The 18,367-nt window shown below is 38.7% G+C and overlaps 1 protein-coding gene across 3 annotated transcripts in view; it reads left to right on the top strand.

The window, feature by feature from the left end:
- Nucleotides 1-18,367, top strand: part of CDH8 (cadherin 8) — a 366,110-nt gene that overhangs the window by 199,800 nt on the left and 147,943 nt on the right. For all 3 annotated transcript variants that reach the window (XM_029925787.1, XM_029925786.1, XM_029925788.1), the window contains 2 exons: nucleotides 945-1,132; nucleotides 4,296-4,549. In XM_029925787.1, the coding sequence (XP_029781647.1) occupies nucleotides 945-1,132; nucleotides 4,296-4,549 (442 nt within the window). The remainder of the gene's footprint in view (nucleotides 1-944; nucleotides 1,133-4,295; nucleotides 4,550-18,367) is intronic.

Below are 18,367 nucleotides of genomic sequence, written 5' to 3' on the forward strand. Positions count from 1 at the left end.
ATCCTAAGTTGTGTGAGTCTTCGAGGGCTGCTTCTGTGAGGTCATTAATTTTCTGATAGTTGTGGCCTGATAGGCAGTGGGCAAAATGGGTTCTGAAGGCCAGAAAAAAGCCTCAGGCAAGAAAACGTGGGAGTTGGCAGTTAGACGTCGGGCAGGTGTGCACTGGAGTGGTAATGGCCAGGGGTCATGGCCGCTTCCCTCCACCAATGAAATGAGTGACAGCAATACACCAACCTAAGTGATTTGAGTAAAAATGGGACTGATACCACTAATTAGACACGTTTTGCTGGCCCCACAGGGGAATGAGCATACACTGTAATTGTATTTTGCCTAGAGAGTCTTGGAGGTGTGATTTCTGGTCTTCAGAGCAATGAGGACTTTAGTAACAGGAGGACTGTTTCATGTGTCTGAACAGCTTGCTGCAGGGCACAGCAGAAGTTCAGTAATTGGATTTTATCAAAAATGGTCTACAAGTCTGTAAATATAAAGGTAACTTCAGAAGTGACTTTCAGTGTGTTACACATTACATCTTTCTGTGCTAAAATTAGTGTAATATTTTAGGTTGGGCGACAATGAATATCCCCCTGGGCAGCCAGTGTGATTGTACAGCAAATTGGAGAGAACATTTGCGTAGACTCACTAATATCCTGATATAAATTTGTTCCAAATATGTGCTTGGTAAACTTACAGTTGAGTAAGTTTTATATCTCAGAAGAGTCTCGAAGAGAGATCACTTCTTCTGGGAACGCTTTATCTTTGACTCATTTAAAAGATTGTACATTTTGCAGCAAAAGGGATATTTTTGTCTTTTCCATCCCTGTACTGTTAATATCTGTAGGTGACTCAGAACAAATAGTGTACCCAATAAATACCTTCTGGATAGGTTATTAAATAAATGGAAATTGTGCAATGCTCTGTGTTTTGTTTTGTTTTGTTTTTCTAAGGTCTGTATCACTTCTCAGTCCCAGAAGATGTGGTTCTTGGCACCGCGATAGGGAGGGTAAAGGCCAACGATCAGGATATTGGTGAAAATGCACAGTCCTCCTATGACATCATTGATGGAGATGGAACAGCACTCTTTGAAATCACTTCCGATGCCCAGGCCCAGGATGGCATTATAAGGCTAAGAAAGGTAAGCTAAGGAAGATTTTGTTCATCTTCCAAATACTTCTTTGAAACTTGAGTTTTGAAGTTTATAGGGGTTGAGTGGACTCCCTGACATAATCTTGGGATCGATAGAGGTTTAACTTCTTCAGCTATAAAGAAGTAAAGTCCTTTTTGCACCTCATACCCTTGGCCCCACTTTCTATTTCAGCTAAAGGGGTGGTGACCAGTTACCATGATGTTGGTAGCTTTCCATCTCACCCATTCCTTTCCCTCATCTATGCCCCAGTGTTCTCCCCTAACCTAGAGGAATCTTCTCACTTCCTTCGAAGAGCACCCCAGCCACAAAGGGAAGTCAACACTCAAAAGGTCACCCTCAAGCAATGAAGGACATAGATTGGTAGACAATTCTTATTCTTTGAAGACATTATTCAGAAGCATATTATCTGTGGTTCTTAAGAGGACTCCCAATAGGACAAAGATTCATGTGCCCACAGAGGTGGCAAGTTCTGTGGCTTTTAATATTTATCTATATCGCACGCCCCATGGCTACACTCCTGGTTCCTGGAATATCTCCACAAAATATATTGAAGATGCCCAAGTTTTTATTACAGGGTCTGCTTTCAGGGAGACTCAAGGACAGAACAGGCAGTCAGCCTGCGTTGTTCTGGTCAGCTCTGGTGCTAGAAGGGCAGGACCAACCATGCTACCATTGGATACTCCAAACCATGCATTGAAGGTCCAAGCATTATGGTAGATGAAGCTCATCTTTGCCTTGCTCCTGGATGTGGGGCTACCACCAGAGAAAGAAATACCTAGATGGATAGTACAGATAATGTATGGCAGTTGCATCTGCATTTGCCAGCAGCCATTTCTTTTGTGATAGATGTGAAAAATTCAGTACAGTAGTTTCTATACTTATTTATCATCATGACATCTACATTCATAAAAAATGTGTAGAATACATTTCATTATCTTATGGGCATGGACACTTGCAAGGAAAAATATCCTTTTATCCTCATCATGAGTATTTTGTTCAATGCTGTTTTTCATATCTTCTTCATGAAACAGTACAAATTAATTTTAATTAGATGTGTTTGTTCTTGAATAAGAAGATAAATGACAGAGCACACTGTTGGGAGCCCGTCTGGTCAGCATTATATTCACGTGACTCCAAGCGTACTATCTAATTCTCTGATCATGTTCCACAGGAATCTGGTTCCAGTGGCCATGCCCTTAAAATCTCCTGTTGGAGAGATAATGACACTGCGATCCTGGAATTTCCTGGACATACTTTTGTATACAAAATTAATTTTTTAAATTAATTTTAAGCAAAAAAAAATATGGCTTCATTTATTTTAACTGTGTTCAGAACAACACTAGCTTTCTACCTGGCTTGAGTTTAGGTTAAGAGTTGGAAAGTATTTAAAAACTTTTGTTTAAAATAGAGTACAGTATAATTATGCTTGAGTCAATTATTGAATAACCGAGAGCCACATTTTCCTTAGCTAATGATTCCTAATGTCATTTTTATTGTTGTTATTAACTGCCATCCTTTGCTACCATAAGGTGCTTTTATAAACCGAAGCAATTAGCTGTGTGTTATAGTTTTATTCACTGTTATTCATAAACATGGAACTATATACTACATATTTTGACACCAAGAAACCTGTGTATTTTACTATAGAGAGCAATGTACAGGGAGTCATACATCTACAGTTTGTGGGTCTTCTATTTGATAAAATCCCAAGGACACTAGGGATGTGTTTGGATACCTTGTCATTGTGTTGAGCTAAGAGATAAACAGAACATAATCTGCTCTACTTAACAGTGTTTGTGAAGAATTTAAAATTGCAAAGTTGTTACAGTAGGGGTGATTGGCAAATTTTTGCAAATGCTGATGTTGAATCATCTATTCGTGCATACATGTGCCTAGTAATTTCAGAATAGACAGGGAAGTGAGTATATGCCTTGTTTACTAGAAAATATTTCCCCCAAAAGCCAAGTCCCATTAGAACTGAATTCAAGTAGAAAAATCAACACCCAATTTTGAAATAAAACTACATATTTAAGCTTGCACAGGGGTTCTGAAAGAGTTCACTAATGCCTGCCTGTCTTCCGTATTTATTTCTTAAAAATCTGCATTGCAGATTGTGAAGGATTGCAGCTCACACCTAAATTGTCTCTCTGAACCTTGACGGACGTTTATTCTTGAAATCTGAACTATTACGAGTTGCCAAGAATGCAATATAAGATTCTGATACAGATGGGTTTCTGAGTATTTAGGGAAACTATTTTCTTTTACCTACCTGTCTTCATCCAGGTCATTAGCTGAAGTCTTAGGGGCTTTTAAGGAATGAAGAATTAATATGTCAGAAGTATTGTCAGTACTAGCGCAGTGAGGTGATTTCACTTTGCTTTTAAGTGGTTGGTGGAGGCACAGCCAGACCTAGTTATCTGTATATATGCTGCTCTCACCCTTTCTTCTTCTAAATATAAACACAGATAACTATGTATCTGCATACATATTTCTTTATATGCCCACCTGCTTCAGAGCCCAGAACTTATAATAGAGACCTTCTTAGAATACCGTAAAAAATAATAAACCTCATTTTAGTCACATGATCAGTAGAGCAGCGGTTATTTTAGAAGCAAAATAAGAACACACTCTTTGTTGGGATTAGTGCTAAATTATGCTTTATAATGTCTCTTAGGACTAAACAATGATTATTTCTAGTTCTTTACATTTCACACACTGTTGCAGATATGATAAAATATTCTTCGCAGATAGAGATTGTGTTCGATGCCGCCTTATCTCCTACCAGCAGAGGCCCGATTAACTGGCTGATTGGTATTCAGGTCATGCCACCACTAGTAAAATTTTATTATGACTCTGAAGTGAAATTTTGATGGCACAATTCATGACTGTGAATATTTTGTGAATTCCAAGTGAAATGAGCAAAACAAAACAAAACAATAGGAGATGAGATTCACTGAGCTTGTATAATAAACAGATATCAATAAATGCCTGTAAAATTTACAGGTTGAATCTGTGGGAATGGAGAGTGATCCCATTAAGGCTCGCAAATGGGCTTAAATGCACATAACTATCATCCGTCAGCATTATACTCATTTGTTCTTGCTGCTGTGGTCATTATCGAGAAACATTCATCTTTGTCATTTCTTAACAGCCTCTGGACTTTGAGACCAAAAAATCCTATACGCTGAAGGTAGAGGCAGCCAATGTCCATATTGACCCACGTTTCAGCGGCAGGGGCCCCTTTAAAGACACGACAACGGTCAAAATTGTTGTTGAGGATGCTGACGAGCCTCCTGTCTTCTCTTCACCTACCTACCTCCTCGAAGTTCACGAAAATGCTGCTCTAAACTCCGTGATTGGGCAAGTGACTGCTCGTGACCCTGATATCACCTCCAGTCCTATAAGGTATTTCTTTTATGATTTTGTAAACTGTGTGTTTATTTTTGAGACAGAGAGAGATAGGGTGTTCGTGGAGGAGAGGCAGTGAGAGAGGGAGACACAGAATCCGAACCAGGCAGCACAGAGCCTGACACGGGGCTCAGACTCCTGAACTGTGAGATCATGACCTGAGTCCAAGTCGGACACTGAACCCACTGAGCCACCCAGGCGCCCCAGGTATTTCTTTTTTTAAAAGGCATACGGGCTACGGCACATGACAAGCTCATCAGTACAAAATACATTCTTTGTGGCTGCTTTTGGTAATCAGCTCACAGGACCGAGGGATTTTGGTGAGCACAATGTGTGTGTGTAAGTGTGTGCATGTACATGCCCAGGCACGTGTGTTCACACACACCTATGAAGAGCTATGTGCAATACGCAGAGCCAGGAATCAAGAAGAATGGAGCTATTGCACCTTTCAGAGAACTCACTGACTGAAAATACAAAATTGCATACATTCTGCTGTGTTTGGGTGCCTCTTCTACGTGTCTTTGCTTGATTGCAGCATTTGTTTCTAGTGTTGGGCAAGTATTGCTAGTTTGTCTTCTTTCTCTTTGACAGTTGCAGTGAATTATATATATCTAAGAACTTTAGAAGCATGAGACCCTACTGTCTCTCTCGGTTCATTAAGAGACCCTTATCTTTTTTCTGTCTTTGGGGTTTGGCTTTGAAATTACCTTCGTATCGCTTCATGAGCATTTCTGATAGGTCAGCATATATGGATTGGTGCCTTTAAACAAAAAACCTTTTGTTTATACTTGCCCTGCTCAGAATTTTTTCCCAAGATGAAACAATTCTTTTTCTTTTCTTTTTTTTTTAAAATGTTTATTTATTTTCAAGAGAAAGAAAGAGACAGACCATGAGTGAGGGAGGGACAGAGAGAAAGGGAGACACAGAATCTGAAGCAGGTCCAGGCTCTGCGCTGTCAGCATAGAGCCTTACACGGGGCTCGAACCCATAAACCCTGAGATCATGACTTGAGCAGAAGTCAGACACTTAACTGACTGAGCCACCCAGGCGCCCCAAGATGAAACGATTCTTTATTAAAGTTTCTCTACCTATTTAAAAATGAGGTTCAATTCCATTCTTTTTTTCTGTTGAGCTGTGTACCTCTTTTCTCTTTTGCCAGTCATCCACATGACAGTGCGGACGCTCACGCTACAAAAGAACCCTGGAAATCTATAACATGTATACTGGCCTCCAAGGGTGAAGTGATGGCTAATGATGTGTTTGAGTGTAGATTTCAAATATCATCTTAGGAAAGTTTGTTGGAGGAGAGATAGAGAAAGAGAGGGGGAGGGAGAGAGAAGGAGAGAAAGAGAAAGAGATGGAGAGAGACAGGAATACAGTCTTAAAGAATTGTCCTTTTAAACTGGGAGTTAGATGTCAGTTCATCCCAACTCAGTGAATGGATATATTTTCAACTACTTTAATCATGGAAACTCTGGATAAGTGAGCTTTCTGCAAGTTTTATTTATCCACTTTTTTTTTTATGTGTTACATTTCCATTACTCACAGGGGCACTGAAACTGTGAGGCTACAAGAGAAACTCACAGAATAGTTGGTGCCCCAAAGAGTTTGGGCAAAATATTCCTTTCCGATCCAGAAAAGCTGGTTTTAATACAAGCAACTTGAAAACTCAGGATAATGAAGAGCGTATCTCAAACAGATAGAAAAAAAAATCCCTCAAAAGAGCCCAATCTCTGAGAAGATAAAATCCCACCTGGGGATTTGAAAAATGGTCAGGTGTCCATTCTCAGCTCTGAAGAAGTTCACCAAGCTGTAGCCATACAGGATGCCCATACTTGCCTAAGAGAATTGTATCTCTCAAAGGGCCAAGTATTGAAAACAAGGGAAATAAGTATCCAGAAAAATAAATGTGCATGGTCATTCATTTTCTGACTACATATTGAAGTTATGACATAGCTCTATATTGCGATGCCGATATATCAACGCAGGCAATATTTGTGGAATAATGATTCTGTCCTGTTTCATGTTTTTACTACTTTTCCTCAGAAAGAACACAGAAAGGAGCAATTTCCGCTTGCCTCATATCTCCAAGCATGAGACAGAATGAAGGGAGTAAGATGCGTCCAATTGAATGATGGGACCAATTTTAACACTTGACTTTACAAGATTTCTACTCTTTTCAGCAAGAAGCATACAAGGGGCTCAGGAGTATGCCAAGTCAGGAGCCCTTGGGGATGGGGTGAGGTCTCAGATATTGGGACAATCACATATAAACTTCAAATATGGAATCCATAGTGGCGGTGGGAAGAGACTTCCAAAGCAGAGAGAGGGTCTTAATCAGCTCGAGATGAGGTCTGAGGACCTTTTCATGCCATGGTGGCAGGAACCTCAAATTGGCAGAACCGGTTAAAAATCCAGGTTTATGGTTGGCCACATATTTTTGCCCATTTTTTTATCTATCCATATACTGATGCAAACATGGAGATTTGCCAATGCCTCTTCTGGTTCCCAGGGAATCAAATGATGATTATCGCCGTAGTTAACTGTTGTTGTTACTGCTATTGTTATTTTTATTATGATCACTGCTTTGAAAGGCAGGTATGGAGGAAGCTTGAAGCTCCTTAGCAAAAACTGCCCAGCTTAGAAGAGTTTTGTTTTCAGGCAAGCTAAAGGAGATTAGAGGCTGAGTTACCTGGAGAGATGGACAGATAAAATAGCATCTGATGACACGGACATGTCTGTGCCTCTGATAGATTTCAGGCAAGCACATATTCCTTGGCATCTATGGTCCCACCCAAAGAAGGGGTGAATATTATTTCAAAGCATTTTACAGCAGGGCGTTGATGAGGGATTCAGAAGGCCAGCCCCACTCAGGAATGAATGGAGGTGGATTGGCTGCATGGCATGGGAATGTAAGAATCCTCAACTGCGTTGTTCAGCACCTGTTCTGCTTTCCTGGACTTGTCCCCACCACCCCGCCCCCCGACGCCTACCCCACTTCACTGGGTTATGGAGAACAGCTCTCCCCTCTCTTTGCACAATTGGTTAATTTGAGTAGAAAATTAAATTTCCTGACTAGCCAGAGCAATGATGGTTCCTTATGAGTCTAGCAGACAGATTTAGAGCCATTTAGCCTTTTAAAACAGAACTAGAGGACATGGATATTCAAGAAATTACTGAGTAACAAATAGCTATGCATTGTTGTCTCCTTAGAACTGTTGTGTTTTATATGCTGACAAGAAGGCACCCATCTTTTAGGGGAATGTTTTCTTTGACATCCAGCAAGAAATAGGCCTTTTTTGGGCATTTGCTGTGTTTAAAAATGCAATCATTTATTGGTTGGTCAACTTCCCATAAGCACATCATCAAGTTAGAAATATGTATTTTAAAATTCATGTACCTAAACCTGTACTTTTTAAATTTTTTTTTAATTTAAATACAAGTTAGTTAACATATAGTATAACAATGATTTCAGGAGTAGAATTTAGTGATTTATCACTTACATGTAACACCCAGTGCTCATCCCGCAAGTGCCCCCCTTAATGCCCATTGCCCATATAGCTAATTCCCCACCCACAACCCCGCCAGCAATCCTCAGTTTGTTTTCTGTATTTAAGAGTCTCAAAGGTTTGTCTCCCTCTCAGTTTTTATCTTATTTTTGCTTCCCTTCCCCTAGCTTCATCTGTTGTGTTTTTTAAATTCCACATGAGTGAGATCATATGCTATTTGTCTTTCTCTCCCTGACCTATTTTGCTTAGCATAATACACTCTAGTTCCATCCACGTTATTGCAAATGGCAAGATTTTTGATCTTTGATTACTGAGTAAAATTCCATTGTATCTATGTATGCACCACATCTTCTTTATCCGCTCATCAGTCTATTTGGGCTCTTTCCATAATATGACTAGGGTTGAACGTGCTGCTATAAACATTGGAGTGCAGGTGCTCCTTCCAATCAGCAGTTTTGAGATCTTTGGATAAATACCTAGTAGTTCAGTTGCTGGATCATAGAGTGCTTCTATTTTTAATGTTTTGAGGAACCTCCGTACTGTTTTTCAGAGTGGCCACACCAGTACGTAAACCTGTATGTATACCTGTATTTGTGTCCATATCTTTGTTTATATATTCCCTCTCACAGGAAAATAGACAGTGGCATAGAGGGTTTAACCTTCTCTCTTCCAGGAACATTATTTAAATATTTGCTACTCTTTTCGATACTCAATGTCTCTTGGTAATATTGAAAGAAGTTGGCAAATTATTTATATTAAAAAAGATGATGCGTTTTGAACTTATGCAGACTAAGGTTCAAATCCTGTTATTGCTACTTCCTTTGGCAGTTGGTCTCTGGAATTCTCTTAGACTCAGTTTCCTCATATGTATTTTGGAATAATATCATGGCCCTCACAGGGTAACTGAAATAATTAATTTACTAAATTTTTAAAAAAGTAGTAGCTCTTAGCATTTCCAGTTAATAAAGCCACGATTGCTTTTATCTCTTAAACACAAATTAAAAATCTTGTATTTGGGCTCCTGGGTGGCTCGGTTGGCTAAGCATCTGGCTTTGACTCAGGTCATGGCCTCATTGTTAGTGAGTTGGGGCCCCTCACTGGGCTCTGCATGAACAGGCAGAGCCTGCTTTGTATCCTCCAGCTCCGTTTCTCTCTACCCCTGTCCCCCGTGCGTGCATGCACTCTCTCCCAAAATCAACATTTTTTTAAAACGCTGGTACTTATTTTAGCAGAGTTTCTTCTACGAATGGTAGCTGTGCACAATTACCTGTTTTTCCTGCTAAATTGTCTAACCTGTTATGCTAGCGCGGTGAATGTTGCTCCGGGTGAGTGCTTTATATGTGACAAGGAGGTGCTAAGCATACTCCTTTCGTTCCCTAACACCTCTGTGTTTTAACATATGTTCTCACTATTTTAAACCGATGAGGAGGCTGGGGATAAAAAGCCTAAATTGCTGAGTATCACACAAATACTCTAGTGGAACCATGATGCATGCCGGGGGTTTTCTGACACCACAGTGCCTATCCTCTGTCCCTCTGCCACACTCTCTCATTCCCTGAGGTCTCTGTGACTTCAGCCATGTCTCTGCCTGTTGGAACAGCTGTGCAGGGCCAATTTTAATTGAAATAATGAACTCTTCATTCTCTAAAAGGCCTCATTCCACTCAGGATGCATACCAACCAAGAAGGACGACAGACCAGGTCTGTGGCATTAACCGGCGCTCGGGGGGGGGCGGGGGGGAATGCTCTCTGCTCCTCAGTCCTACCCCTTTGTGTGCATTTTGTTACTATTGGCTGTGAACACAGTTGTGATGATAGAAGTAAAAGAAGATACGATGTTCTGACAATAACACAAATCAGACATGGTGCTAAGTAACTATTATGTGCCATTTCACTGAATCCTCACAAAAGTCACTGTAAAGTGATGGGTATCATTCTAGTTTTATGGAGAAGGAATCTGAATCTCTGAAGAGTTCCCTATTTGTATAGTAGGGGGCGCAGGGCCATGATTTAAACCAAAATTTCTTCTTACCATTGACTACAGTGTCTGTGGATGCTTCTGGTATCTTACAGGAGGAGTAGGCTGATGACTCATATTTACTGAGCCCATACTTAGTGACGGACACTCTGCAGTGGTGTTATATGCAGTAAACTGTTTAAGGTAAAAATTCTTAGCACAGAGTAGGTGTTAAATTATAACTCAGTGCCTTCATGGAAACTTGCTATGGTTCATTTTTCCCTTTTAAGAAATTTATGAGAAGTGTATATTTGGTATCACCACTGTGTTGAGATGCGATGTGTCTAGGTTTTTTTAGACAGTTGATTCCTGTTTCTTTCAGAGAGCATTTGCCTTGAGTAAGACTACATGAACTGCTGAAACTAGAAGTAGGGATGATGGCCATTCAGCAGGCAGAGTAGACTGACACCTGATCACGGTAGGCACAGTGCTCTGTTGTCGTAATTCCTCTCCTGAAAGTAAGTGCCCACTCAACACAAGAGATTGCATTTTTAGTTCCTACTTGTACTTGGACATTTTTATAATTCACTGTGGTTATCTGGCTTGCTGTTAATGAGCTCTTTTCCTGAAAACACTCCTTACAGTTCTGATGTCCAATGATGTAAGAGTGGAAATATTCCATTCAGTAGAGAACCTGGCAATAATTAGGAGAGTAGACTGTGCATTGATTGACTCCTCAGTCTTGCAATAACGCCCAGTTTAGGGAAGGACCTAATTTTTGTTTGTTTTTATTTTATTTCTTATTATTACCATTTTTTGGTGATAAGAATACTTTAATGATTTCTATCTTTTAACAGATTTTTAAGGGCACAGTATTGTTAACTGTTGGTACAGTATTGTCTAGCTTACCTCCAGAACTTATTCATCCTCTGTAACTGAAAGTTTATATCCATTGTTTAATGATTCCCCATTTCCCTCTTCCCCCAGCCCTTACAAACATCATGCGATGCTTCTATGTATTTGACTATTTTAGATTATCTCTCATAAGTGGAATCACGTGGTACTTATACTTCTATGATCGGCTTATTTCACTTAGCATAATGTCCTCCAGGTTCACCTATGACATGGCATATGACAGCATTTCCTTTTTTAAGGCTGAATAGTATTCCTTTCTATCTACATACCATCTTTTCTTTATTGAATCATCTGTTGATGGTCATTTAGGTTATTTCTACATCTTGGCTATTGTAAAGAGTGCTACAGTGAACATAGGAGTACAAATATCTCTTCAAGATCCTGGTTTCAATTGTTTTGGACAAATGCCCAGAAATGAGATTGCTGGATCATATGGTATTTCTATTTTAAATTATTTTTCAGGAACTCCCATACTGTTTTCCATAGAGGCTGCGCTTCTTTGCATTTTTACCAATTGTGTGCAAGGATTTAGTGCAAGAACTAGATCTTGTGAAAATAATTAAAAATTGGCCATTTCATTCCTGCGCACTCTTAGCCAAATAAAAGTTTGATTATGTCCCAATTCAAAAATACCAACCCTTCTAAATCATTGTTCAAAAAAAACCTCACTATACTTGCTAATTCAACTAATACTAATTAATGAATGTATTAAGTCATATATTCAGTTAGGCAGATAGCCATTTTTTCTATTCACTCACACACACTACACACACATATACATATATGTTATATGTAAGATTTATTTATTTTAGTAGGGAATTTCTGTGAAGACAGAGCCCCCGCTCCCATGAACCTTATTCTATAGTAGGGAGACTGGCTGAATAACTATGAAAAACCCAACTTTCACATTTATCTAATTAGATACATGCTTTCTAAAAGTGATACATAAAGATGTATTGTGGAACTTTAGGGTCACGTGGAGGAAGGAGTGTCCTAAATTCATAATGGATTTGAATAGAAACAACCATAGGTATATAATGATGCTAAAGCGGAAATATCTCACACTGTAGAGAACTAATAATAATTTGATTTTTTTTCTTTTATCCTCTCTCTCTCTCTGTACAGAAATGCTTTGGGTAGAAAAGGACTCCTTTTTCTCCTTAGAGGAATAATAAATAATATGTGATGCAGAGACCTTAGAATCCTGGGACCAGCAGCACCAGATAATATTATTTATTAAGGCAGTTAGAGCAACCAGTGGAGCAATTAGAGGCAAAAAGCTGAAAACTTGTAGATGGAATTTTTGATACTGAAAGTGCATGCGAGAAAATGTTAAAATGGTTTCTTTAGGCATAATAACAAAAGCTAGAATGAAATTAAGCAGTGAGAAAGAAACAGTTGGAGTTCACTGAAATATAATGACTGATTCATAACTAAGGGGTTTATTTCATTATAAGTGGCTCCAAATAGCATCTTCTCTTGCACTTGGCTCAAAATTGCATCTTCCTATAAATTTTCCATATAGAGGCTGCAAACCAATGTTTAGCAAAACATGTTTTATAACAGAAAAGTACATGTATGCCTGTTAAATTTGAAAATTGATATGCATTGCCTTTCTGTGAGCCCTAAGGGACAGTCTTGGGGTTAAAGACATTGTGGCCAGATCAATTTGAATTCAAGTTTCTTTGCACTAGGACTTCACAGGTAGGTTAATTTGCTAAAGTGCATTGCAGCTTTTAAGAAGGAGAAAACGTAAGCAGCACATTCAATCTTTGAACTTTGTGTAGTTTTGCAGCGTATCTTGGATCATATGATGTAAGAGAGGTCCTCAAGCTCCCGTCCTGGTCTGTGCTCCAGATTCTACTCCACTGAGCATTGCGTCACAGTATTTATCCTTCAGTGTGTAACAGGAGATGCATCTTCTTATCACTATATGAGTCTCCCACCTCCCTCCTTTTCTTTCTGTGGGACCCACTTAAAGGAGGACTCATGACTTTTAGTGAATATTTGCTTCCATTACTGTAAGTCCACAGACAGTAAACTATAACCTGTATGCAAAATCTGGTCTACCACATTTTTTTGAAGTTTTATTGGAACAAACCACTCTTATTCTTTAATGCCCTATGACTGCAGAGTTGAGTTGCTGTGACAGAGACACTATGGCCAGCAGAGTCTAAAGTACTTACTTTAAAAAAAAAAAAGAAAAGAAAAAGTTTGCCAAACCCTACTCCAGACTGATAGCAGATTGGATTTTCATCAGTAATTTGAATAGTTGGCTCCTATATCATTCTGGCATCTTACTCTGTCTCAGAAACTCTCTAAAGATTTTAAAAAATTAAATATTTTTTAAACCTGTAGCAAACAAAGTTCTCTATATTAGAATCCAGCTATACGTGATAGGAATTAACATTCCACTGTCTGAGGGCCCTTGGGACTCTTGTTCTCATGGGATCCATGGCAGTGTAGACTCATATTTACTGCCAGAAAAGCCTGGTTCTGTTCAGTGTAGCTTTTGGGCCCATCCCCATTGCTACTATACAGGCTGTGAAAGGGCATCCTGAAAAATGCTGTGATGTTTACCTGCTTGGAGTGGGGAATTAACTTGTTTCTTACATGAGTTTATTAAAACATGTATGTATTTTTTCCTCCATTCTTTAGACCTCAATAATAAGTACAATACAGTGTTTTTGGAAGTGTGACTGGTGACTTTGCCAACTTCTGGACTCTGCATTTCAGTGTCTTGCTTGGTAAATTCTCTGAGTCCAGCAGTATTTCTCTATAAGCATGAGATCCAATAAAAGAGAAATTCACTTGTAATAGACTTGCTGTAATATGTTTAACAGACTCTAACGTGTATTCTCCAATATGAGAGTGGATAGTCAACAAGTGATACTGGAAATAATCTATGGATCTTTATTCATACCTGTTTAGCATTCTAGTGTCGTGCCCTTCAGGTGTATCTCATTTACACTTCATTATGTTAACTCTATGAATTACACATATTCTATTTCCATTAAACACATTGTTGCAGGTTGTTTTCCCTGGGAGTAGATGCAGTTGGAAGTATAAGATGTTTATTAGGGATCAGCACCTATGAATGGAAGGAGACAATAGCAGTGTGAGCAGGGGGAGAAATCAAATGGCATTGCAGTCCCAGCAAAAGACCCAACCCAGTGGGTCTTTCTGGAATGAGTGTTAATATTCAGAGACATCCGGCATCATGCCCAAAAGGCCTTTATCGCTCTGCTAGCTTCATCTCCAGATGAACTCTGGAGTGTAGGTTCTCTGCAAGGGATCTAGATTCTAAGGAGTGGAGAGCTTAAATGCACAAAACAGCTCAGGCTTCCTTCCTCGACGGGAGATCTGCACAGCATATCTTCATGTCGACCACGGACCAGAGCACTGCACATCTTTGTCAAGTAATTTGACTAACTTCATACTGCTAGCTGTGTAGCTCCCAAATCCATGTTGCTACCACACTACAGTTGTCTTTCTTTAGGCAAATGCGTATTTGTCCCACACTTTGAGATGTGAACACCGGACCGGCAGATCGGTTCGCTGAAATGTTACCAGTGCTGTATGGCGGTAGTTATCTGAAACTCTGAAGCTGCATGTATTTGTAAAATATTTTGTAAGATATTTTAAAACAAGTAGTCTAAGGGGTAAAAATAGCATAAGATTCTAGAGGCAGGGAAAAAATTGGAAAATGCTGATCTTGGGTTGAAAAAGTTTGTGTGTTTCTGTTTTTGTTTTCTGATTGGTAAAGTCTTTGTCTCCTCTAAGGAACAAATTTGATAATAATGTTTATATTCTGAGAGAAACAAAGATGCCTGTGTAGGCTGAGCAATGTTATCTAATATCGTTATTCTCATAAAGCAAAATAAATCCTCTATTTTGCATCCCAACAAAGGGAGATTGACATCCTTATCTGATATTCAAATATTTATGGGAGTCATTTCAACCAAGCCTTTATTTCTCCTTGTATTTCTACATTCTGATTTGACACAAGGTATTATACAACCTTGCTTTGGATAAAGGACAATCAGATTTGACTTAGTGTTGCAGAGGGAAATATAATATTACATATTTTAGAAGAGAACACGTTAAAAATGGTTAAATGCCATCTCCATCCATCTATCAAAAGTTTATTGGTTCTATTTTATGTGTCTGGAGCCAGTTTTCTGGGGAGCAAATTGGTTCAAGTTGAAGTGCCTTCCAAATGGGCTTCTGGATTCAAATCAAGTTGTGGGCTGGTCTACTGAGGGGGTAGCTTCACAGTAAATAAGATTTACTGAGTCCTTAACAAGGGTCAGAGTTAGGGGAAATATTTTTAATGGTGCAAAAGACAGCGAAAGATCTAAAGTCCTTCCAAAGACCATTGGACAGAACAGGTATGGAAAGGGGGCAGGACTCAGAGCGTAGTGAAATGTGGGAGATCTGCTCACTGGAAAAAGAGGAGGCCTGCTTTATTAAACATCAAGTACATGATATTGGGCTTTGCACTTGCTTACAGGCACAAAACTAAGCTAGACAATATGGGCAGGCATTGTGCTTATGGATGGGTATTGGTGGAAAATCTTTTTGTTCCCCTAGACAAGTTACATCTGCCAGACACTGGAATTGTGTGCTTATAGTAGTACTATTGTATATCACATAGGTAAACAAGCTATCTCAATATAAATTAATTTCCAGCCCTTTAACATGACACATCTTGGCCACCTGTTAATTCCTGTCATTTTCCGTAAGTCCTTAGCATTTATTAAATGATCCAGAATTTAGTAAATGTCTAAATTTTCAATGTATATATAATTTTATGCATTAAAAAACACCCACTTTAGTTAGGCCAAGAATATTTCTTGGATATGTGAGTTTTCCATAAACCCTTTTTTCTTTTGTACAGTAAGTGATTTGGACCAAAATTGGGCAGAAACATAATCAAATACCACCATCCTCACAGCCATCCAACATTTAGTGTCAGATACTATGGTCAGGATTTTATCCTTACTATCTCACTTACTTTATGACTAGGAAAAATGTGTATTATCTTCACTTTACAACCCAGGCAATGAGAGGACAATTTATATTGGCTACTCAACTCATTTATATGGAGGATTAAATAAGAATTTAATGTATGGGGTTTACCAGGGAAGCTGAAAATTAGGAAGGCCACAATAAATACATTAAATCTATTACTAAATCTTAATTCTGGGCATGGTCCTATGGTCCAGCCTGCTACAGGATGAAGTACTTTTTTTTTTTTTATCTCACACCATCTCTGTTTTGTTGTTAGTGTTACTTTCAGTATACTTTCATATAGAGAAAAGTCATTATTGGCATGATTTGGGCAGCCCCCAAAAGATACTCAACAGAGTTAAAGAATGCTCTTCACTTTTGGATTTCCGCTGAGAAGATGAAAAGGCTGGAAGTCTTTCCTAAGGGAATTTCCTCAATATCCCTCCATCTCCTTTACTTCTCACATCCAAACAGTCACCATGTCCTATTTATTTTACTTTCTAAGCTTCAGCACCATCATGTCTAAAACCAGTATTTGTAAAGTCCCCTTTGCCAGTCTCCTCAGCCTTGATATTTACCCAGCTGCCAAAATGATATTTAGCTCAGTTTAGAGCTGTGTTTTTACCCATAGGTTAGCCACTGGTCACATGTAGATCTTTGAATTGGAATAGAATTCCTTTAAATTTAGTAAAATACAAATTTCTGTTCCTCAGTTGCATTTGCAGGATTTCAAGGGCTAAACAGCCACATGTAGCTAGTTGTTACCGTATTGGATGGCTCAGAGCATATTTCCGCATCACAAAAAGATCTATGAAATTCAGCTGTGTGTTAGATCATATCACTCTCTTTCTATAGTGTTTTCAAGTGGCTCTCCATTTCCTCCAGGTGAAAAAAAATCCTCCACACAGTTTCCAAGGTCTTTCATGATGTATTCCCTGAGGCCCTTCCCCTATTGAGTCCTGAACTTCAACCACACCATCCTTTGTTAAGGTCTTCAAGCATACTATTCCTAACTCAGACTTTTTGTATTTGCTACTTCCTTTGATGTGGAGATTTTTGTAATATTTTATATATCTCAGCCCTTTTCTTTTTTTCTTCCTGAATCTATGACTGTAAGCTTTGAAAAAACTTATTTACTTTCATTGTCTTTCTTCTACTCTAGCCTCAGTGACATGAGAATGAGGCCATATCTGTCTTGGCACCTAACACAATGTCTTATACATGAGATATTCGATCAGGAGTGAGGGAAGGAAGGAAGGAAGGAAGCAAGGAAGGAAGGAAGCAAGGAAGGAAGGAAGGAAGGAAGGAAGGAAGGAAGGAGGAGCCAACGAGGAAGAAAGGATGGGAAAGAAAAGATAGAATGCTCATCTGTCAGGCCTGAGCTCTCCCTACACTAATCTAGTCCCTAATTTTATAGTTTCCAAACAAATCCAAACTCTCAGGATTTTCTCCATGTATTTTATTTTTCTCCTGAGCATTCTGTCCCTGCATATTCCACCTGGAAAAATCCCGCTCATTCTTCCTGTCCCTAAAGAGACACTATATCCTCTTAGTGTCACCTGTGGCCACTCCTCACCCTTCCCCAGGCACATTTGGACTTACTTATTGCAATGTGACTTCATTACAGAGCTTGCTACTTTTCCTTGTAAACAATGAGAATATTACACCAATACATTTAAGAGGAGAGTCTCTATTCAAACATTTAGCATCTTCCCTAAAAGAAGTAGCCACTAAAACTTTATTGAAATTAAAACAAATTTTATATTTAACACCTTCATAGGGTGTAAAACTGCATTCTGCTTTTTTCATATGTTTGCTATAATATCATACTTAGAATTTTCAGTTATAAATGATTATTTTGATGACTCAGGGTAAAAATGAGAATTTCTCCAAAGATATTATGTAAATATTGAAGAATTAATTATGAATCAAATTTACCTGTAATTTACTCTAAATAATTCTCTTTTTTCCTCTTGTTTTTGATTTGATTCCTGGCTGCATAAAGTTACACATGAGACATTAGACATGATTAGGTTGCTCATTTCCCAGGGTATAAGTAGAATAAACTACAAAACAAAACACATGCTCAGAAAATGGAACCTCATATGAACTGACAGATTTGAAATCTGAGATTTCTACATTTGACCCTAAATAAAGTAAAACACACCTGAGGATGATTGAGAGTGAACCTGCTTCCTCTCTAGGTGAAAACACCAAGTCAAAATTCTGCATTATGTCTCTCTCCCTGTGGACGCCAAACACCAGAATCTTTCATATATTCTGTTGTTGTTGTATAAAAATACCTAGATATTTGGCAGAGTGCATTCTAGAAATAATGATAAATATTCCGTGTAAAATCACTTTTAAAAAGTATGAGGAAATTTAAATTTTTTAATGGTGTTATTGATTTTTGAGACAGAGA

The sequence above is a fragment of the Suricata suricatta genome, chromosome 16 (genome assembly GCF_006229205.1).
Source record: "Suricata suricatta isolate VVHF042 chromosome 16, meerkat_22Aug2017_6uvM2_HiC, whole genome shotgun sequence".
NCBI lineage: Eukaryota > Metazoa > Chordata > Mammalia > Carnivora > Herpestidae > Suricata > Suricata suricatta.